The following is a 23,228-nucleotide window of genomic DNA, read 5'->3' as shown; positions in this document are numbered from 1 at the left end:
ATTTTAAAGTTAGCTATGTATGATAATTCACCTTTTACATTATTATGGGAAAATTCAGCATCTACTTCCTCAAAGCCTCCAGTTCCTGGGTACCTGTCATCACAGGGCTGTTCTCACGCAAAGGACTGCAGGAGAGGCAGTGTCTACGTCACTGCCGGTGATGCCATGCTTTTTCTTGCTGGTTGGCTGGTTGAAACTATCATAGCTCCTGCCCGGGTCTGATGCAAGACCAACTAAAATTAGCTCTGAAGAGGCAGCAGCACTTCCTTTTTATATCTGGGGGCTTTTTGTTTGGTCATTTTTTAAAAGAGCCACTATGGCTTTGTTGAAAGGCTTCATTAAAGATGCGTGTCAAACCTAGCAGGATCTGAGATTAGATTTATTTTAGTTCTTCTCTTACCAAAACTTTTCGTTTGGGACCATGATGGCATGTTCCTGTTGGGACAAATCTCAAGTATCAGGTTGAAAGGAGAAGACATTATTAGATGGTAACATTTCTTGGACATACACATTCTCAAAATCAAGCATTTCTCAGAAAAAAAATTTATGTGTTTCTTTATTATGTTGGTGTTAAAGGTTAGTTTATTTTGTGGTAGAGAAAGAACAAAGAACAAAAGACAAGGATGCCGCAAGGGTGCCCCACGTCTTTCCCGAGGGCCCAGTGCAAGGGGTCCCACGGAGAGCAGTCCCCAGTGTTACGAAATGAACAGAGCAGAGGTCATGAAAACATATGAAGAAGCAGAGCATCTACTGAACTTTGTGAATACACAAGGACAAAGAGTAAAGACAAGAAAGAAAAAAGTGAGCGAAAGGGAAAATGATATTACAGAGACCATGATAAGGCTGAGTGTAGGAATTCTGGAATGAAAACAGTTCTGATAGAAGGGGGCCTACAAAAAAATGGAGAAAGGGTGAGCAGTCACCTGAAGCAGTCAGTGAAAAATTACACATGTGAATCCTCACTGCAAAACTGGAACACAAGCAAACATCCAATCAACCAATCAACCAACCACATGTTTCCAGTAATAATTTAAAGTACACTGACTTGTTTATAAATCCCATTTACTGTGATATACTTAGAATATGCTTTTTTGTAATAAGCTCTTTTGTAAGAAGTCAACAATCTGTTGTTATGTACCAAAAACTTATACTATAGAGGCAATTTAAAACATTTTCAGCAATGCCAACCAGTCGTAGACATACATCTTAGAGAAATGTGTGTGCTGTGAGAGAATATCCAAGCAGCGCTGTTCATGAAAACCCCAAGCTAGAGACCATCCATGTCTATCAACAGTACAATAGACAAACTGTGGTACATTCATAAAATGGAATAAAACACAGAAATCAAAGTGGATGAATTGAAAATGGTGGCAGTAGTGTGGATGACTGTGTTTAATGGAAGATGTAGAATACTTCAGAATCTTTTCGACTATATACAGAATGATTCTACCCTTTAGAAAAATATAAAAACAGGCAAAACCACACTGTATTGTTTAGTGATACAAACATGTGAATAAAATGAAGGTTCCTGTGGCCAGGATTCTCACCTGGCCTTGGTTGGCTAGCTTACTACACATGTGTGGGCAATGCACTGCTATTGACTCTATATAAAGAGCTCCACCCAGTGCTCTGGGCAACAAGGTGGCAGAGCTGCAAGCCTGGAAGAGAGCAGAGCAGAGGACAGAGGCCCAGAGGATGGCTGCATGGGATGGCTGTGCAGGCAGAGGGGCCCAGAGGACAGCTGTGTGGACAGAGAGAGCCCAGAGGCAGAGACCGGCTTGCTGCATACAGACTCGCTCTGAGTGAAAGCGATTCTAGTGACTGACCTGCCACCTGGAAATAAAGTTGGGTATAACCCTTTCTGGGTATAACGTTCTACTGTCATTTCTTTGGTCACATTGAATCCATAGCGAACGTGCCTGGGGCTGAAACCCATTGGCAAGACAAAACATACGGGATAAAACCATTAAAAAAAATCTAGAAGTGGTTACCGCAAAAGTCAGGAAAGCATGTGTCAGGGGAGGGTTGGGATCTGGATGGGGCATGTGGCAAAGTGGACAGGTATTCCTACCATCCTGGAAATCTATTTCTTGACGAATTTAGTGGTTACTTTTTACTTCTTTGGTAAACTGCATATTTGTGTTTACTAACTTTTTTTAGGTGTTATATTTCACAAAAATATTTTTAGAAATGTGGTTTCTGCCCTGTTTATATCAGAGCATGTTTCCAGGACTTATTATTTTTGGGGGACAGGCAACATTTATCCAAGATTTTCTATGACTTTTCAGACATGGGTACCACATTTGAAACATTTTATTGTGCAAACCAGTAGGCGAGTAGGGTGTTAGTCATCTCTCTGAGTGAGATATTAACTTAAGGAAGACAGGGCCTTTTAGGTGAAGGAGACTTCATGACAAGACTGTATAGGTAGAATTCAAAAGACTTGTTCAGGAAGAATCAGTTGGATTAAAGGAAAGGTTCCATGAAGATTAATAGAAAGAGGTCAGATTGGACAGGAATTTTGAGTCTAAACACAAAGGACTTGGCTATCATGTTTAGAGTTTTGGACTTGATTGATTAGGCAATGAGAAACCACTGAAAGTGGTTGAAAGGTCTTAGGAAAAATTGCCTGACAGTTGCCTGTGGGATAATGGAAGTTGGAAATAGACATCAGGTGATTATAGTGGCCCAGGAGAGAAGTGATGAAGGCAGCAGGAGAGAAAAGGCCTATAACCTAGGAGCCATTGTGGATATAAAATCCTAGAGTTCTTCAGTATTTGGATCCTTGGAGGTAGAAGGGGTGGCTGGATGGATGGAAGGCAGGAAGAAACCAAAGATGATACTAGGTTTTGAGAGGGTGACTGGGAGAATAATGGTTTTGTTAACAGAAATAAGGATATCAGAAAGAGTTACTGCTGTGTTTTCAAGAGTGAGGGAGAAGATAATGCATTAATTTGGGAAATACTAAATCTGAGTACCCCAGAATAAACAGGAGGGATATCAGGGAACAGTTGGGAATAATATTTAAACATTTACTTTAAAGTCTACCCAACACTTTGAAAATACCCGTAATCTAATCCTTTTAAGAATACTGTGATATTGCCATGTTTAGTAATGTCAGACTTGTAAATGGCTGAGCCATTTACAAGTCTTGTACCTAGATTAGTGAATGTCAAATCCCTGGCTGTCTCCACTGTTTCTCACTGCTTGTAAATGCATTTGTAACTCAGCAGAGTTCCGGGCTCTAGAGGGAGGTTAGGTCAGTTCAGGAAAATTAGGGAGTGATGAGTTGGATCAGAGGAAGGCTTCCATGAAGATTAGCAGAAGGAAAATGTCCTGGAAATTAGGGTGAAAGAAAGATTGCTAGAGGATCTCTCTATTTAGGGGCTAGGATGAGGAACAACACCTATAGAAAAAGAGTGAGGAAGGTGGGAGGAAGCCATGACCCAGCAGCTGGGAGACCAAACGAAGCCAAGTGCTCTGGGAAGAGAGCACCTGCCTGCTTGCTGAATGCTGCTGGGAGCCCGGAGGTGGAGTCCTTTCAGTTTGATGAGGAGGTTGTCAGTGGAGATCTTCGTAAAAGATTTCAATAGAGCAGAAGCAGAGGAGTTCAAGGGTAAGAATAGACTGCAGGAAGTATAATGACTTCAAGTTTCATGGAGAAGGAAAACAGAATAGGCTGGCAGCTAAGATGTGTAATTGGGAGCAGAAGGAATGAAGGCTGGATGGGCATTTTACAGACAGAGGAGCTGGAGAGGGTAGAGCTAGATGGCACCCAAGAGGAGGATGAACGGAGGAAGGTCCTGGTAGACGATGAGATCAAGAACATGATGGGGAGGGTACTGTTTTCTCAGAAAAGGAAAAGAAACAGTGTGGAGTTTTCACAGATATTTCTGAGATGGACAGGACTGACTGACAGGTGAATTCAAAAGTTTATGCATTCCGATCATGCATTGAAGCATCTTATAATTATATTGTCTGTGGGATCTATTGTACAAATCCCTTCTCCTCCTAAGGAATATAATACCTTGGAGGACTGTCTCATTGCCATCTCTTTTAATGGACAGAAGGCTAGTACTTTTGCACAGTAGTGCAAATTCTTGTTGACTGATGGGCACGCTGCTGGCTACTACAATACTACACTAGTGTCACACTTTTGAAACATGAAGAATTCCCTGACGGTATTGGGTTTTTAAAAGAATATCACTGGGATTGCCAAATTCATCATTTTAGTATTTTGAATGGTATTTGTTAGAGTGAACAATATAGTATGTTAAGTTGAACATATAAAATGGCCCACACTTGACCAGTTTTGATATCCAAAACAGCAACTTCAAATGATTCCACATTACACAAAGTCTACCTGACAACACCAAACACAAGAAGCAACTTCTCTTTCTTTACATTACAAAAATCCTGTGTGCTTGGAGGCTGAGAGAGCTTCCAATCAATACTTTAGATTTTTTTTTTCATGAATCCAGTCTCAGTAAGGCAAACAATAGCTCCTCCCCAGGACCCTTCCATGTTAATGGCTTTTATTTGTAGGACAGCTAGTCAAGGTGAGTGGTGACAGATAAACGAAGCAAAGTTAAATGCTAAGTCCAAGAGCTCATGACAGTAACCTCATCTAGCCCCATATCCTAACAGGACTAGTCAGTCTTTATTTAAAAAACTAATCAGGACAGAGTATACGTTTGCTAAACAATGCAGTTGATCATCATTTAATGATTTCCTTCATTATTTGTAATTGTCCCTCTACAGGTGTAATGACAAATAGTAGAATTTTCAAGTTACTTTCTGATTTTTATGTGTTCCTCACATAGAAACTGTGGTTTTAAACAAAATTGGTGCTTACGATGAGTCAGAATTTAGGAGAAATAAATATGTAACCCAGTTCAGGGATTTGTTTAAATAGGTTAAGGAAAAGTTTCCCACTTCCCCTTTTTGAACCTTTTTGGTTGCTACTACTTCCCCCACCCCACCAGGCCTTCCAGCCTGGTCACAAACAAACAAACAAACAAACAAAAGGGATGGGGGAGAGAATTTGTAATTGTCTGACTTGGTGCACAATATAAGCCCAGTCTCCCCCAAAACACAGCCAACGGGAGTCCAAATACCCAAAGAACAGACACTAGAGAATCATGCTCGGACAGCTGAACAGGACAATCAGGAACACACCAGCCACCGAGCCATCAGCACTGCCAAGCCAGTCTGGCGGGCATCAATCACCCAGCAACTAGTCCTAGTAACTTCTCCTGAAGGCCACCTCGCTCCAGCAGGCCCCAGATGTGATCCTTACCTCACATGACCCAATGTCCCCGAGACAAAAGCCCAGTTCATCTCAAGCCAATGTAATTAAGTGCCCTTTTGTGTGTCAGCCTCAGCCCTGGTCATACTGCGTATAAGCTCAGGTCATTCTCCTATTGTCCCAGTCATTCAAAGCCCTGCACTAACTCAGTCCAATCTCCCCAACACAATTCTTAAACTGGGTCCACATATGGGATTAAATGATCCATAAACTTGGGTGAAAAAAACACACCTGCATCTTTATTTTCACTAATCTTGGAAGTATATTCTTCTAAATTTCCTAATCACCAATGAAGACGATAAACCATAGATGTTTTCACATTGTGTTACAATTGTTGCAGATAATCTTGAAATATCATTCATACTCACTACTTTGAAGTCTGGTGGTTAATATACCACTTCTAGAGCTTGTTATGTAATGTGTAAAGATGAAAATAATTACTACATTATGACTTATTTAAAAATATTTTGATAATTGCATTTCAATATGATTATTTCCCCAAAATCCTATGCATTTTATTATAGGCATTTAAAAAATTATTCTAAGATGGGATCTATAGGCTTCACCAGATGCAGATAGAACCCATAGCCCAAAAAAGCACCTGCTACCTCTTCTACCCACTCATTCTCTACCTGGTTCATCTGTTCTCCACCACCTCCAACTCTCCCCTTCCTCCACCCTGTTCTAACATGTTCAAATGCCCCTGGGCCAGTTAAGGCCTCTCTATATGCCCTTCAGCAGAGCCAAGTGAATCCTCCTGCCCCCTTCTCAGTCTCTTAGTAGGCAATTCCCTCTTCGGCTTATAGGTGAAGTCCAGAACCTTCTTTCAGCTTCACCTAAAACTACCACATGCTCTCATACCATTCCCTTCCATCCAGCCACATCTCCAAAGTCACCTATCTAGTTAAGCTCTAATAACAGGCGACCCTTAAGGTCACCTCTGAGTCCAGGGAGCTCAGCTTTTTACTCTGGGGATGGGTCACCCCAGGAAGAAAGGGTAAAGGCAGGGCCAGCAAAACTGGCAGATCCAGCAACATAATCAAATGTAAAACACAGTGGGATCAGGTTCATGGGACTCAAGCAAGCATTGCTCCTCCCTGGGACTCAAGGATGTCTGGGTAAGCCATGAAACCACTGTCTGCAAGTCAGCAATTCCTCCCAATGCCAGAGGTGGGTGGCAGAGTTTTTCCTATAAACACAAATTGCCCTCCTCCTTCACCCAGCAGCCTCCAGTTGACTAGCCCCGATTACAGTAGAAACAGGCAGAATTATAACACTTACTCAGAAAGAGAAAGAAAGACGCCACTTGTGGGATGTGTGCCATTTGGACCAGCACAGACCTTTCTGGGTAGCGTTACTGAAGTTCTGATGCTGAGTGACAAATACTGTGTTTGCTCTACAGAGATAAAGAGGAAGCAATATATTGTGGTTTTCAGCCTACTGAGAAAGAGATGGCTTGCAAATGCAAAAACTGTTTGCATTACGTTTCTTGGCTAATCACGCAAATTTCAGTGTGAAAAGTTATCTTTATGGGTAAATAAACACATACAGATAAAAACAAGAGAAGATGGACTCATCCTAGTTAAATGTGTACCATTAGGTAATCATGAGGGAATTTAAGTAAAGAGAATATATAAAAAATCAAGCAGAAATTTCCCTTACCTCCACTGCCATCTCAGGATAGGACTAAGAAACAAGAGAAGGAACCCTGGAAAGCCTGAGACTGGGGAGACATGAGGTGTTGGGGACAAAGATGGGCTTAGAATCAGGCTGCCTGGGTTTGCCCACAGATTCTATTTGTAAAACCTGTGTGATCTTAGAAAAGTTAATTAACCTTTTCTAACCCTCATCTATAAGATGGAGATGCAAATTGTATGTACCCCATAAGAATGCTATGAGAACTGAATGAACTAATTCACTGAAAGCACTCAGAACAATACCCAGTACACAGGAAGTGCTCAGTGAGAATGGAAAATCAGGAAAATCTTCAGGGGGAAGGTGATAGTTTAAGATAGGATTTAGTTTCCCAATGGGATGGGGTAACATTTGACAGACTCAGGTGTGGAAGCCCCTAACTTCTATCCTTTTCTGAGTTTTAATTTTTCCCCCTTTGGTTTTACTCATTAGTAAATTAGCCCCTAGGTATCAGTCAACCTACAAATACTACTGTCTTTAGTGAAAGGTCCTGTTCTTCCCTTTTCAAGGTACCAGGAAAAGCTTAGGGGATAAAAGGACTGGAAGAAGGGCCTTGCCTGGAATCTAATTTAATAAACAGTAGCTAAGAAATGGTAGCCATATAAGGCAGCAAGTGTTGAGTATCCAATTTATAGCTCAAGCAAGAAATACCCTGAGTTAAGAGGCCACTGCAGGCCAGGGGCAGCTATAGCGCATTTAAAAAAAGGCTAATTTTATGTAGGTCTTTGGAGATCTGGCATGATTCAAATAGGCAGAGGAGAGGGAAGGACATTCCAGCAGGGAGAAATGAAAACATACAAAGTTACAGAGACTGCAATGTGCTGGCTATATTTAGGGACCAATTAAAGGGCAGTTTACTTAGAATGGAGACTTCAAATTACCTCTCCAAGCTGTTAACTATAATATCAGTGGGGCTTGAAGTACAGTAATTTGTTCACCTTTCAAGTTGGAGAAGTCATGAGCCATCATCCCCAGGTGCCAAAATTTTAGGCAAAGGCCCTGTATCAGTTAGTTATTACTGTGTAACAAATAACCACAGACCTTCAGTGGCTTACAACAGTAAACATTTATTTTAGTTCAGAAACCTATGGGTCTCCTGGAAGAAGCTGGATGATCTAGGATGGCCCTGGCTTGGATCCCTGGCATATCCCTCTAGTAGGCTAGCCTGAGCATGTTTTCAGTGATGTCAGGGGTCCAGAAGAACTAGTGGAAACATGCCAACACTTTTTAAAGCTTCGACTTGCATCATGACTTCTAACATCCCATAGTTCAAAGCAAGTCACATGGCCAAGTCCAAATGCAAGGTGGTCTTTATACAGAGAGGAACTGCAATGTAACAGGGTAAAGAATGTAACAGGAGGGGTAAAGAACTGAGGCCACAGATGCAATCAGTTTGCTACATGCACTGAAAAGAATTATTTTAGAAATAAGCACTGATCCCAGAGACAATCATTGCCAATAATACGGAGTACCCCATCTTCCTGAAATACATACAACCAAGTAAATGCTATGCAGTTTCTCATTCCTGGCTGTTGCCAAAATTTCTTTTTTTTCTTTCCATTTTAGTGCTTCTATTTCTGCCAGAATTTAACATTGACAGGGTGATGTCGCTTTTTTTCTGGAGGGGAAAAAAAGAAATTTTCTGTTGTCAAGGAGAAAAAAAGAAGAAAGAAAAAAGTACAGCCAGCCAGAGAGACAGTTATTCTATTATCTTGGGGATCACTGCACTGTATCAGTTGAAAGGAATGTAAAAATGTAGTTCCTGATTCTGATGGAGGGAGAGGGCCAGTAATGGACGAAGCAGCTGCGGAATGTACTAAAGAAAAAATCCTGTTCCAGTTCCTGGAAGACTAATGAAAAGGTATGTGTTGTTTTTTAGATATGACATGCTCCAGTGTGCCACAGAATCATCAAAGTGGTAGGTATTGTGGCTTCCTGTCTGAAGCATTCAGGCCCGAGAAATATTTAAACAGGGACCTTTTACATGTTAGGCTCTCTGACAGACATTTTCACATATGCAGTTTTTTTTATTTTTTATTTTGGTATCATTAATCTACAATTACAGGAGGAACATTATGTTTACTAGACTCCCCCCACCACCAAGTTCCCCCCACAAACCCCATTACAGTCACTGTCCATCAGCATAGTAAGATGCTGTAGAATCATTACTTGTCTTCTCTCTGTTGCACAGCCCTCCCCATGCCCCCCCATTATACATGCTAATCGTAATGCCCCCTTTCTTTCTTTTACCCTGCCCTTATCCCTCCCTTCCCACCCATCCTCCCCAGTCCCTTTCCCTTTGGTAACTGTTAGTCCTTTCTTGGGTTCTGTGATTCTGCTGCTGTTTTGTTCCTTCAGTTTTTTTCTTTGTTCTTATACTCCACATATGAGTGAAATCATTTGATACTTGTCTTTCTCCGCCTGGCTTATTTCACTGAGCATAATACCCTCTAGCTCCATCCATGTTGTTGCAAATGGTAGGATTTGTTTTCTTCTTATGGCTGAATAATATTCCATTGTGTGTATGTACCACATCTTCTTTATCCATTCATCTACTGATGGACACTTAGGTTGCTTCCATTTCTGGGCCATTGTAAATAGTGCTGCGATAAACATAGCGGTGTATCTGTCTTTTTCAAACTGGGCTCCTGCATTTTTAGAGTAAATTCCTAGGAGTGGAATTCCTGGGTCAAATGGTATTTCTATTTTGAGCTTTTTACGGAACCTCCATATTGCTTTTCACAATGGTTGAACTAATTTACATTCCCAACGTAGGAGGGTTCCCCTTTCTCCACACCCTCGCCAACATTTGTTGTTTGTCTTTTGGATGGTGGCCATCCTTACTGGTGTGAGGTGACATATGCAGTTTTATAGAATAATTCATATCACCATGTGATGGGTGTTACTAATCCCATTCTACAGATCAGAAAACTGATCCCAGAGGAACCAACAGAGTCAAGACAATATGGCTAGGAAATGGCCACTTTCTAAGGCTGCCTTCTTTGACTCAGTGCTCTGTTATACCTTCTAGCTTACCACTCAGGATTTTCAGAAGGTGGAATGTGTATGAGATGGAAAAGAAAATTCACAAGAGGTCAGCAGGAAGCTGATTGTGATCTTGCCCTTTTGCTGCTCGAACTCTTACAATTCAGGTCAAATTGAGGGCTTCTCCACAAGTACTGGATATGCCAAGGTACAGGAAGCCCTGGGGCTGAGCCTCATGTCTACGTGTATGGAACACCAAGCAGGGACACCACAGGGAGGGACCTTGGTCAGCTCAGGCACTGCCCGCAAAGACTAAGGGAAGAAATTGAGGCCTTGAGTGGGCACACTTCCAGATTGGCCCATGATGGACAATGATTTCCAGGTCTCGTACTTCCCTGTGGCCTGGCTTCACCAGGAGCTTCACTGGGACAGGTCGTTAACCAAGGCTGAGGAGCTCTTCAGGCTGGGTGGTGGCTCCCCCTATCTGTGGGGAAACGCCTGACATCTGCGAGCAGAGGCAAAGGCCGGGGCATTGGGTGGGGACGTGGGCTGGGGGATAGAAGATGGAGAACACTGGATGGGAGCAGAAAGAGAAACAGATGGGATTCCTAGGCCATCTGCTGCTTCCAAATACTCCCTTGGGAAGGGCTATTCCTTACAGACAACCAGTTCTGATTTAAGAAAAGGATGGAGCTCAGAATGGGCCCCAAAGAGGGGGAGAAAGGAAAAGAGGGGCAGGAGGCTCTTCTCACCTGGGCTCCAGGTCCCTCCTATCCCCGCCCCTTGGATACAGGTGCCCATGCATTGCTTACTTGGCCCATAAAGCTCAGGGGTCTCCTACCCCACTGCACAGCCACCATTCCCCATTAGGTTCAGCCCTCTTCCCACCCTTCTTTAAACTTCTGACCACTTCCCAGTGTTCTGTATTGTTTGATTTCCTAACTCGCTGGCACTTCAGCCTGCTGCAGTCTGTCTTGGCCTCATGCAAACACCCAGGGTCATGCCAGCTCAGCTCAGATACAGCTCAGCTTTCCCTTGACTTGGTCTTTTGGTGGTGTCAGGGATGACTAGCCATGGCCAACCTGCTTGGAATTCTTCCCTTCCTCCTCTGATTCCTCTCTCTCCAAGGCCTTCCCTCACCTCTTTGGAAGTTCCTTCTCACTGATCTTCTCCATCCCACCCCTGCTGTTGTGTTCCTCTCCAGGGCTCTATAGTCAGCCCTGCACTCCCACGCTGCCACCTCTCCTCCCCCATCTGTATACTGACAATCAGATACACATCAACACCAACTTCTCCCTTCAGCACACCAGTGACCTAGCTGGTGTTGAATATCTCCATTTCAAGGTCCTGCAGGAAACTCAAGTTTGAGTCTAAAGCTGAAATCATTGTTTTCTCTTTCACTGGTATTGCCCATTGTGGTTGAGTGCCCCAATATCCACTCCACACCCATGGTGGGCCTCCACGCTCCACATTGTTACAAAGTCCTCAGTTCTTCCTAAAATCTTTTATGAGTTCATCCTACCTGTTGCTGTCAGAGTTGAAGTTCTCAATTTTTTATCTGGACTAATGCAATTCATCTTCCAGCCTTGCCTGCACCCTCACAACTCCTGCTAACAGAGCAATCTAAAATGCAAACTTAGCCGTTCACTCTCTTGAAACAAGTTTTTAATGGCTGCCCAAATATCTCTAGAAGATCAAGTCCAAGTACTTCAACTTGACCTTCATGAGCTGGCTCTTGGGAACTCCCACTTTAATTTCAACTTTCGCCTTTCAGACATAGAACCACTTGTATTTCTATTAATATGTCTCACCATTGTTTCCCTCTTTAACTTTGCAAATGCTATCCCCTCAGGAACCTTGCCCCATCCCTCCTGGTAAATGGCTATTCATTAAAAAAAATTTAGGTCTAGGTCTGCATCTCTGATGTGAAATCTTTTTTGACAACTTACAGTTCACTTCCTCCTCTGTGCTATGTCAGTAAACTTCTGTAATTTTAATTATGCTATAGTAATAAAATGAATTATTTATATGTCTCCCTCTCCTGTAATACCATGAATTTCATAAGAGCAGGGTCTAGTTCTTGTTCATCTTTCTCTATTCAACAAATACCTACTGAATGCCTAAAATACCAGGCACTTTGGCTGGAGTGTTCATCTAGAACATGTATGGTGGACCCCTTGTCGAGTTTCACTCTCGTGGTTTCAGTTACCTGTAGTCAACCACATTCTGGAAGAAGACGGTCCTCCTGCTGTATCTTCAGAATCTCAGTAGTAGCCTAATGCTATGTCACAATGGTTACGTCATTCACCTCACTTCATCTCATCGTGTAGGCATTTCATCACCTCACATCATCACAAGAAGGGTGAGTAAAATATTTGGAGAGAGAGCACATTCACATAGCTTTTTTTTACAGTATGTTTATTGTTCTATTCTATTATTAGTTATCATTGTTAATCTCTTAGTGTGCACGATTTATAAATGAAACTTTATCATACGTGTGCACATATAGGAAAAAGCCTGGTATAAAGAGTTCAGTACAACCCACAGTTTCAGGCGTCCACTGGGGGTCTTAGAACGTATCCCCCACAGGGAAGGGAACCACTGTGCAGAGTCTGGAGTCAGAAAGATATGGGTTAAAATCTTACTCATCTGAGCAATTGACTTCATTTTTCTAAGTCTCAATTTCCTCGTCTGTAAGAATGGTGAAATAATAGAAACTCCATTATCTGGCAGAGAGTTTTTAGTTGGTCAATTAACAGAAAATGTCAGATAAGTTGAGAATCATAAAAAGGCCCCTATTCTCTTACACATTTTATTTTCACCTCAACCGTATACATACGTATTTATTCACCCATCTCTTGACACAAGCCTAGGTCTTTCCTGTAAATATGTCTCTGGTGTCTGTAGTCTCCTATCACTTTCTGGCATAATCAAAACCTATAATGTCTTTTCAGTAACTTCCAGGTTTGATTTCTTTAAAAGGGAATAAGAATTTAAAAAACATTTGTGAAGCCACCAAAGTACAGAATCTTTCTCCACATTTCCATGATTTGTCCCCCAGTCTTTTACACCCTGGTCCTAAACTGATAGCAATTTTTTTTTCAAGCAATTTTCTCTACTGTCCTTCCAGAGAATTCATCTTACTTTTATCACGTCACTTTACTTTCTGTGTTTTGGTACTTTGACATCTAGGGCTTTGCTAATCCCGGACAGCCCGCCTCTCCTGGGCTAGCATGTTCCCGGAGGGAGGAACCCAGTCCCCTGTGGGCATGCCCATTACACACAAGCCCACCAATCCAGAGTCGGTACCCGCCCCCGCCCCGCCCCACTCAGCCTCTCATACTCGGGACCACTGTCCGCTCCCTGATCACTCCAGGACCAGGTTCCAGATAATTAGGCACAACCCCTGTTCCCCAGAGCCCCTGAAATTATCCAAACGAATCAATCGTAAGCCTGCTTACCCTGACTTGTCTGTTCCTTCCTGTGAAAACCCAATAAAGGCTGTTACCTATGCTTCTCTGCCTTCCTCCTTCTACCTCCTGACAACCCCAGCCCTTCCCTGCGAGACCCCCATGGCCTGGTGTGCCCCCTCCTCTTGGGATCTGTGAATCAACAAACTATCTTTTCAATGGCAGTTATCTTCTGATCTGTTGTTCCTGCAATGCCTAAATAATAATAAACCTGTATTTTAAAAGTGTGCCCTGAACATTGTCCTGTGGGTTGGAAGAAATGGAATGGCTTTTATTTGGAAGATTTAGTTCCATGGAGAGCAGGTGAAAGTTTCTACGGGAGCCACCTCAGGGTGACTTGAGGCACTTCGCTTGGTACCTGGCACATCATAAGAATCCCACTGTTAGCTATGTCACAATAAGCACAATGAGCCACAGCAGTGAGTGGCCCCTGCGTTCAGCCCACCAGAGCAACTGTCAGGAGGTCCTCTTTAGCCTAAAGGGGCAGAAAAAGCCCCCTGGGAGCTGCCAGAAGTCCAGGTGAGACAGGCTGAGGTCTCAGGCAAGCAAACAGTGCGTGCCAAGGCCTCAGGCGAGTGAGTGAGTGGCAGGTTCCCTGTGCTTAGCACACCACCTGGACACACAGGAGGCATGCAAGGTGTTTGTTTTTAATTTAAACTGATGCAGGATCAGGTCCAGTAATAGGCAGGAGACTGCTAAAGACCAGCTCTGACTGCATCATGTTTTCATGTGAGCAGAATCCCCCCAGTTCACTGAGAAGCATGCAAGCCATTTCCCACAGTAGAGCATTAACTGTGCATGTATAAACTGCCAGCCCTTTTACATGCTTGGGACCACCAATCCCTGGGCAAGACAGTAACCAGGACACAGTCCCAGCCCCTGAAGACCTTGCAACGAGAGGTGGTCCCTGCCTAGGACACAAATGAGGCCCATACGAGAGTTCGGGGGGAGGCCAGCCAGCCCCAGCCAAGCAGCTGCTCCAGGGGCTAGCAGAGAGTGGGTTCCTGGAGCTCCCTCCTGTCCCCGCCCCTGAAGACAGTGGCCTGGGAAGAGCACTGTTTTATATTACAAGGGGCTGGCACCTTCTGGACCAGTGTGGCTCCAGACAGGGACATGAGTCAGAACAGCCGTTCCCGTTCCAGTCACGGGATGGCCACAGAGCTTTGGTGTGTTTCCTCACCTGCAGAAGGGAACATTTAACTTCCCCCTTTCATGCAGGAGGCCTAGGAGGTCATGAGAATTCACTGAAAGACCAAGAGATCTTTCATAAGCCACAGGAACCTAGCCTTCAACTTTCCACTTGGTGGGACTTTCAAAATCAATCCTGTTCAATCCATTTGTTTCTATTTTTAGTGAAAATCTACAATACTCTCACAGGATTCAAAGTGATCAGAAGGTGCTAAAGTTGCAACTAGAATCAAGCCACAATCCCTCATACAGAGGATGAAAAGAGAACAGAGGCCAATATCAAGTTCCTCACACAACTTCAATTTAAATTAAACTTCCTTTAATGAAATAAAAAACAACGGTGCATTGCATAATATTTGTGGTCACAGTATAAAACAATACAATTAGTTCATATAACATTGGATATGGACAAAAATACACAAGACCCTTTCTTTGTCTACATAAAATTTGGCAGATCCTTATGTGCCACGCTATAAAAGAAAGTCAGTCAACTTTTTTCTCCTAGTGATCTGCGCACAATATCCATCACTGAGAATTTGGTCAAACAGCAGAGGAGAACTTACCCAAATCCCAGTTCCCTTCTTCCTCTGTTGTCATCGGCACAGCTAAAAAAAAAAAAATTTCTGAAAGTAGCAAGTTGTGTAGTATTGCTTATTATTCCTGCCACAAAGGCTCAGTCTTTGGCTCACGGATGTCAGGCCATGGCTGCAGGCAGTCTGCAAAGCGAGAAGCAAGAGCCACCAGGGAAAACTACAGGGTTTGGGTGGGAGGGGCCTCCTTTCCCAGATCTTAGGGAAAGCCATGAGGATGGGGGTGGCGGACACACAAATAAATACATTTCTAAATTAAGATTTAAATCTAGTTGGTGAGTCAGAGTTCCACTATCCCATGAAAAATCTGAAAAGTTGTTAAAAAGTCAGAGCAGAGTTTGTGTTTTTTCTTTTTTTAAAAAGGTGAAAAGTGTATGTAAACATTATAAAGTAAACAATTTAAATTAATTTCGAGGCCTCTAACTGAACATAGCTTAGGCTCTTTCTGGGAATATGTTTATGATTAGGAAAAAATACCCAAACTTCATAAAGTTTCTTTTTGTTAAGAAGTACAGTTTCATCTGTGTGAATCGTGGCTACGTCCTTCTTCCATTCACACCAGTGCTTCTGGCAGGAGCTTGTTCCAGAAGAGCACTTTGTTTGGAGCGCTATTTGGTACAAGACTGTATCTCACACTTTTAAAGGGACACACATTCCAGGAAAGTTTATGTCCCTGGAAGGAATGAGGTCCCTAATACAACGTCCTGGGATTTCTTTCCACTTCATACTAGCCCCATGGACAGAGGGTGGGGTTGGAATTAATGCCCTAACAACCTCAGCCTCGAACTACAGTAAGTTTGAAAGGAAAAGGTACAGTGTGTGAGCACATGTCACCTTTACCACTACCAAGTGTCTGGTGTGACTCATCCATGGTTTTACATATACCTGGGGCCACCTGGGCACATCCAAAGCTAAGTAACCTTCCTTCTACCAAGAAGGACCTGTGCTACAATAATCCTGAATTTTCTTTTAGTAAGTGTGACAACTGCGTGGGCCTGGAGGGCACTATCTGTCACTAACACAGCACCTGTTTATATGTGTCTCTCTTTTAATTCCCCTTTACACAATCACCTGTAACCCACCTCCTCTGAAATAGCAGTTAGGCAATGACAGGTAGAAAACACCCTCATCTGGTGCTATGAAAGCCCTCTCCTCTTCCTCTACTCACGCATGCTCTAGAGTCTAGAGTTTCTATCACAAGTGGTTCCCCTTGATGGGCACAACAAAAAGGGAAAGCCAGGTGGAAATATGCCTCCCAGGGGGGACTCGGTGGTAAGTGCAGAAGGAATCAAGGGTAGCAGAATGAGGGAAGAGGAGGAGAGGATGGTGAGCTGGGAGGAGTACGGCTCATCCGGGCCATTGTGACAAAGAGCCACACATGAATGGCCATCATTTTGTATTACTTTATTGCTCAAAACAAATGAATCTTTTTTCCCTTCAGAAGACAGAGCAGTGTTAGATCCTTCAGAGCCAGGAGAAACACACAGAGGATTGGAATAGAGGGCTTGAGTCAGAAAACCCGACTGGGATGCTTCCAAATGGCCAGTGCAATGCAGGGGTGAGACACTTCAGGGAGCAAAGACTGCTTTTGGTCCACTGTCCTACTCCTGGTCCAAGCAACTGGGAAAAATGGACTGCTCTCAGGTCTACTGTGTAGGTTGTTCACATGGTGATAAATTGCTGGGTTTCATTCATGTTCCTAACGGGAAAGCAAACATACCACAAAGTATACCCTTTCTCACTAACCCCTGCAGGGGATCTTAAGAAGACTTGAAGGACTGAAAAGGTCAGAGAAAAAGCATGGTTCTTCCAGGCAATTTCTGACTCCATGAAGTCAGTCGGTCTAGCATGCAGCAACACGCCTTAACAGTAAGAAGCCCAAGTGGCCTGTGAAGGACATGGGGCTTCTGGGGGTTCCTCAGCAGTGCTTGGTGGCGAAGGCCTTTGCCTTCCACAATGGCAGGAGAAGGAATGGAGGTGGCTTCTTCTGCCTGACGAATGAGCACCACTGACCCTCCTGGCATGAGCTACAGAAAATTAACTCCCAGGATCCCTGGTCTGCTCTCCTGGGGGCCCTGTGAGGGCCAGTGGCCTCAGAACTATCAGACTGAGTGTCTGTTCCTCTCCTTTATCCCAATCTCCTCCTCCTTACAGACCAGACCTTCTTACTGCCCTGGACAGAGATGGCTGTGTATTTTTCTTCATATTCATTCTTAAGGCTAAGGTGGCAAGATAAGGTGCTTGGTGGAGAGCCAAATTCTAGATGCCAGGGCCGTCATTTCAGCACTCTCACAGAAAGCAAGCCCAAAATAAATGGAAAGGGGGCAGAGAAGGAAAAAAAAGCATTTGGGTTCAATAAGAAAAAGTTGCTACTGCAAGTTTAGAATTCAAATGTAGTCTAAACCCCTGAAAATAGGGGCTGGGTAGGGTAGTAAAAGCCACAAATTAGCCTTCAGCACAGGTCTGTGTTGTCTTGAGGTCAGGGCAGAGGGCTGCATTTGGCAGCTCTCAACACAGACCTCCAACACGGAGGCCAGCTCTCAAGTGGGCAGTTATAGTCTCACCCAAGACAAAGAACTCTGAAAGCCATCACCCTTTCCTCACCACGACCCTTTGGAACAGAAGATACAAACACATACAAGTCAGAGACATCTATAAACCAGTAGGAGAAAAAAATCAGACAAAGGTTAACCATTAAAAAGCCACAGCTGGGAAAACACACACTCGATTGTTCTACCAGAAAGTGCTGTGGGAAGAAGAGTCGTGTGCTGGTAAATGTCCACGCTCAGAACTTGACATGCAGAAAAGAGGGAGCGCCAAGTCCCACCTGAGATTAGAGAGGACTGGGTTTTAGTGTAATACACTGCACGTTAAAGTATCACTGTCCTCTTCTCGCACAATTTGCTCCTGGACTGTCCCTCTGCCGTGGCTCCTCCCAGGCTGTGGCCTAGTCCATCTCCATGGACATGAGCCGGCGGCGCTCCCGCCTGGTCTCCTGGACCTCCTTCTTACAACACCAGTGGGAGCTGCAGTATCCAATGAGGCAGGACAGGAGCCCGATGACGGTGGACAGGCCCACACCGATCAGCAGTGGGTACTTGAAGGCATTCAGCACTGGCAGGGAGAGGTCAAAGGGAGCCACGTTAGGATGTGAAGGGGACGGCCCCAGGGAGACCACCACCTCCCTTCCCCACAGCATTGCAGCTCTTTCACTGCATACAGCACCGAGCACGGTACTTGAGACAGGAACAACTCAGCCTATCTGTCGAAAAATGAGCAAATATTGCCCCACCCAATTCTGTTGGGGGGAAAAAAGGAAGTAAGATTTCATTTGATGTCTTGAATGTCAACTTGCTTTTTAGGCTTTTGGCTGGAAATTGATTTTTAAAAGTCAGTATAAGGGCACCACACATGCAAGCAGCAGATGCATCCTTAAAAAGAAACTGTACGTAAATCAACTCTATGCATCAAATAACTGAAGGGTACTAGGGGAGCTATTTTAAGTAACACTATAGTAAATTATATAGGGAAGTGAATAATCACTCCATTACTTATTTGGTAAATCTGGATTTTCATATGGAGTTACTTCAAGCAAGGAATTTCTAAGATGCAAATATGGTATAAATGACTAAGTTTCCGGAAAGCATAAACACTATTCAGACCGCACATCCCCAAATCCCATGTCACTTTCCCTCATAAATACCAACCCTCCTCGGACGGCTGCTGGTGCTGTGGTGGGGGTCTGACATTTAATACAGTTTATTTTTCACAAGAGCCCTATGAGAGATTATTATCCCATTTTACAAGAGAGGGAATAAAGAATCAGAAAGGCTAAGTCTTCTGTGGAAGAGCTGGGATTCCATTTCTAGTCGGCCCCAAACTGATGTATCGCTGGGGAGACACACTATAACGCTCCTACCTAGCTTTGGAGGCCACTGGACTTTAATTCTCTCCATGGGGCTTTTTCAATTCATGTTTAGTCTTCTTTGAGCTTTTTGAAGAGAAAACATGTCTCTCATTAACCAAGGAACAACTCCCTCTCTTCCGGGATGCTCAGAGAACAGAGGGTAGGGAAGGGGGCCCTCTGACCACCGAGTGAGTCTGACCCCAATTGTCGGGGTGGGCCAACAATCCAAGAGCAACCCCCGTGGACTAATAACACTAGGAGGAGCCTCCCTTTTCCAAAAAGCAAAACCTACAGGAGAGCCAGAGTGGCAGGGACCCATTCACAGCCTCGCCTGGGCACCTGAACCCTCCCTGACACTGTTCTCTGCCCTCTGCCTGCAGAATCTCTGCCAGCTCTAGGACACAGTAAAGTGGGTTTGTATAGAATGTATAGGAAGCACCCAAAATCTTTCCAGTAAGTCTTAAAAATCATTTCCTGATGGTGCTCTCAGCACACGATACCAAAGCTGAGAAAACAGTAAGAGCTGCTTATGCTCTTTCTGGGTCCTGGTCCAGGCCAGGTCCAGAGAGAAAGCAGGCTGGCCTGTGGCACTTTCCTCAAATGGTGGAAACCTGGACTCTGTCGCCTGCAGCACAGCACAGAGAGAATACATTTCCCAGACACCGAGAGAAGTATTTGCGTGTCATTCTCACCATCCATCTTCACAGTTATGAAGACGGGCTTGGAGTAGATCTCTGCCTCCTTCTGCCAGGAACCTGTTGGTGACTTTACCCACGGAGTCACGGAACAGAAATAGTTGCCAAAGTCCTGGTCCTCAGAGCCATGCACTTGCAGCAAGAATTCCAGCATGCTCACGCGCTCCAGGCTGAGGCCACTCCTCCAGGCTCTCTGAGCAGTATTCACAATCCCCTTCCGATCCAGCGCAGACAGGAGGACAGGAGCCTTGTCCAGGCCAAAGGAGTGGACCGCAAACCAGGACACATCGAAGGCCATGTCATCTATGGGTCACCAAGCCAAAGCCCTGGGGTAAGTGCAAGGGCAGAAACACCACAAATGGCTAACACGTATGTAGCCTCACTAAGGGCCAGCATGGCTCTACATGCCTTAGGTCTCACTGACTCCTGTGATGAAGGGATTATCACATCCCCAGTCTGTGGTGGGAGCAAATACCTTGTCTGAGGTCACAGGGCCAGGAAGCAGCAGAGCATACAGCTTAACCCAGCTCACATCCACTCTCTGAGCCCTGATATGCAACCACCCAGCCTGAGGGGCATAGGAAGAAGCGTCAGACCCAAAAGCTGCCTTCTTACAGGGAACATGAGGTATAAGCTGGTGTGTAGAGACACTGCATGGTCTGAATCTTAAAGAAAGCAAGATCTTTTGCCTTATCAGGCAGAAGAACCTAAGACTGCAAGGACTCAGTTCAAGGAACAAAATGTGCATAAAGTGAATCATACAAAATTTAGAGTTGTAAACAGTTTAAATTTTATTGTTCGCTGTGGGTTTTTCTCCCCCCAGATAAGTGCTTAAGTTCAAAACAAGAGAAGAAGAATGTCAAGTTGAGAAAACTGAACACGGTTTAACAGTCCCAGAGAGTGCTGCTGCTGAATCATGAAGTACTCTGCAAAATTAAGGTTCTAGCAATGTCAGATAAGTTAATACGGGCATAACAGATAGAAGACTTTGGCACAGTGGTAATTCTCATGGAATGTGAAAATGGAGCACATGTCATAAGCCTGTGACCTCTTCCTTTCACTGTTACCAACCAGCACCAGCTGTGTCAGGTCTGAGATTCATCCAGTGGGCGAGAGGGCCTGCAAGGCCACAAATCCTGTTTGATCTTAAATTCGTGTTAGAAGGCTTTCTATGTAAATGTTAACAAAAACTTTGTTAAACAAAAAATAACATTTATTCACTTAGTAAAAATACACTAATAACCTCAAAAAGCACATTATAAGGCGAATGAATTATATTCGGACACTTACATGTTAAAAAAGAATGTAAGCAAAACTAAAAGCAATGATTTCTATAAATTTACCCAAATGATAATTCTGTTTCAACTCACTCTAAAAATGACAGGGGCCACAGCAAATCTCAGCGCCACCTATAGGATGACAGCTTTCTACTGATGCTCAAAATACCTTCTTTTTTCCTCATGGACCCAGTGTGGCACTTCAGCATGAAATTTGGTTGTTCTCAGTGTACACGTCACCTCTTGCCAAGAAAACCAACTCCCTGGGGGAAGACGGAGTCCTGTAACATCCTCCTACCCTCACAGTGCCAGGGCAGAGTGGGCACCTGGGTCTCTGTCAGGTGCTCAGCGAAAACTCGAGCTCAGTGCTGCTGTCTGTGGCCTGCGGGGGCTGGGTGGTTACCGAAGACAAGAAGCCACAGCTGTGTCCCCATTACTTGTGCCCACATTCTAACTCTAGTCCTGAGTCCTGCCGAGACCCATGGTGCTGTGGCCAGCATGAAGGGCCAGGCCGCCTAAGCTGGACCCCCAGCACCAGCTCTTGTTAGCTGTGTGACCTACACGAGTCATTTCAATTCACTATGATTTAGTTGCCTCACCTGTAATATGGAAATAAACATAACCCATGATTAAGCTGTCTTTATAAAATGCTTAGAACAGCACCTGGAACACAGTAAAGTGCTCAGTGCAAGTTAGCTGCCATGAACATCCCTGTCTCCACAGTTCAACACACATGCTTTCTACAGATAGCTGCTGCTGATGGGAAGGGCACTATTGCCTACAGGAGAGACTCTTAGTGCCACGCACGGACCACCTGGTGCGCTGAGCCCCCAGCTGTTACATGTGTTGGCTGGTAAAGCTCTCACACCTGGACCCTTCCCCAGAGGACTGGCGTTTGCTGACAGAAGCCACCTCCTGGAGGTTAAGAAACACCCTTGCTCCCTTGCCACTGAGCCTAAGGACAATGAGTGACTGAGGGGATGCAACAGCCCAGTCCCTGACCTCAAGGACACTACACTCCGTGGTGCATCCCATGTTCTAGAGCTTCCCAGGGGCAGTTGGACTTGTTTTGAATTCACACATTTCCCTGCATTACCTATTTCTTCCCTCCCTCACCATCTTCTCCTAAGAGCACATCTTCAATTCTTTGCATGCTTCTCTCAGGCTTTGCTTCTAGAGAACCTGACCTACAACACCACCTCTAAAAGGCCATGACCTACCCCAATCCATTCCCCTACCTTGGCACAGAAGTGCCTTGGCCCTCGGCCCACTTACATGTCCTTTCCAAAATAGGAGTGCTTCACAGTCCAAAGAATGAATGAGGAAAAACTCAATTACATTAAATTTAATTATTTGGAATCTTCCACCCACACAGCCCAAAAGTTCTAGAAAATTGTGGCCTATGGAACAGCTACCTATAGCTTATGCATTTACCCTGGAGAAGATTTTTATATTAAGGGCACAAATGGTGACCCATTAAAAGAGAAAGAGCATTTAAATGATTTGTTTGTGTATATTTCCTCGGTGCACTTTAAGGGTAAAAATGGGTCCAACTTTTGGAAAGGCTTTTGCTCCTCTTTCCCTGGCAGCCTCTTGTACTTGTGCCTTGCTTTTTCCACCTTCGAGTCCAGCTCTGCTTTCGATCCACTGTGCAGCTCATGCAGGACCAAGGCTCCTCATTCTGTAGCCCCGAGAGCAGAGCTAATCAGCTCTGCTGGTCTGGGTGGGTTTCTTTCTTTTTCTTTCCTTACATCTTCCACAAACTCTTCTCCTTTTTTCCTATCTCTAAAGGTCAACCATGTTCAGGTTCCCTCTCAGCATCAATTTTGCTATCAATCAATGAGTCCAAGGATCAGTAACCTATAGCCCAGGCCAAATCCAGCCCACCACCTGTTTTTGTAAATAAACCATCTGGCTTGTAAAGCCAAAAATACTTCCTACCTGGGTCCTTTACAGAAAATATTTGCTGACCCTGTACCGGTTGCCACTGAATCTCAACTGGAGGTTCTGCAGGAGCTAGACCCAGGGTGGCAGCCATCCAGACCTCTACCCTTCAACAGGAGCTCTGTCCAGGCTCCTGCTTGCAGTGTCCAGGCTGGTTTCACTATAGGCC

The 23,228-nt window shown here is 44.3% G+C and overlaps 2 protein-coding genes across 3 annotated transcripts in view; both read right to left on the bottom strand.

Moving 5' to 3' along the window:
- CD101 (CD101 molecule) overlaps window positions 1-7,988 on the bottom strand; it is a 55,091-nt gene extending 47,103 nt beyond the window's left edge. The window contains exon 1 of one of the 2 annotated variants that reach the window (XM_073234465.1): window positions 6,590-7,988. In XM_073234465.1, the coding sequence (XP_073090566.1) occupies window positions 6,590-6,632 (43 nt within the window). In that variant the 5' untranslated portion in view covers window positions 6,633-7,988. The remainder of the gene's footprint in view (window positions 1-6,589) is intronic. The other variant, XM_073234464.1, reaches the window with a different exon arrangement.
- A 6,960-nt stretch (window positions 7,989-14,948) lies between these two features.
- Window positions 14,949-23,228, bottom strand: part of PTGFRN (prostaglandin F2 receptor inhibitor) — an 83,144-nt gene continuing 74,864 nt past the window's right edge. Inside the window, exons 8-9 of the mRNA XM_037021104.2 lie at window positions 19,836-20,141; window positions 14,949-18,350 (exon numbers count right to left, since the gene is read on the bottom strand). Of these exons, the coding sequence (XP_036876999.2) occupies window positions 18,184-18,350; window positions 19,836-20,141 (473 nt within the window). The 3' untranslated portion in view covers window positions 14,949-18,183. The remainder of the gene's footprint in view (window positions 18,351-19,835; window positions 20,142-23,228) is intronic.

This window comes from Manis javanica, chromosome 4, assembly GCF_040802235.1.
Source record: "Manis javanica isolate MJ-LG chromosome 4, MJ_LKY, whole genome shotgun sequence".
In the NCBI taxonomy this organism is placed as follows: Eukaryota; Metazoa; Chordata; class Mammalia; order Pholidota; family Manidae; genus Manis; species Manis javanica.
This window is presented reverse-complemented; position numbering and strand designations above follow the sequence as displayed.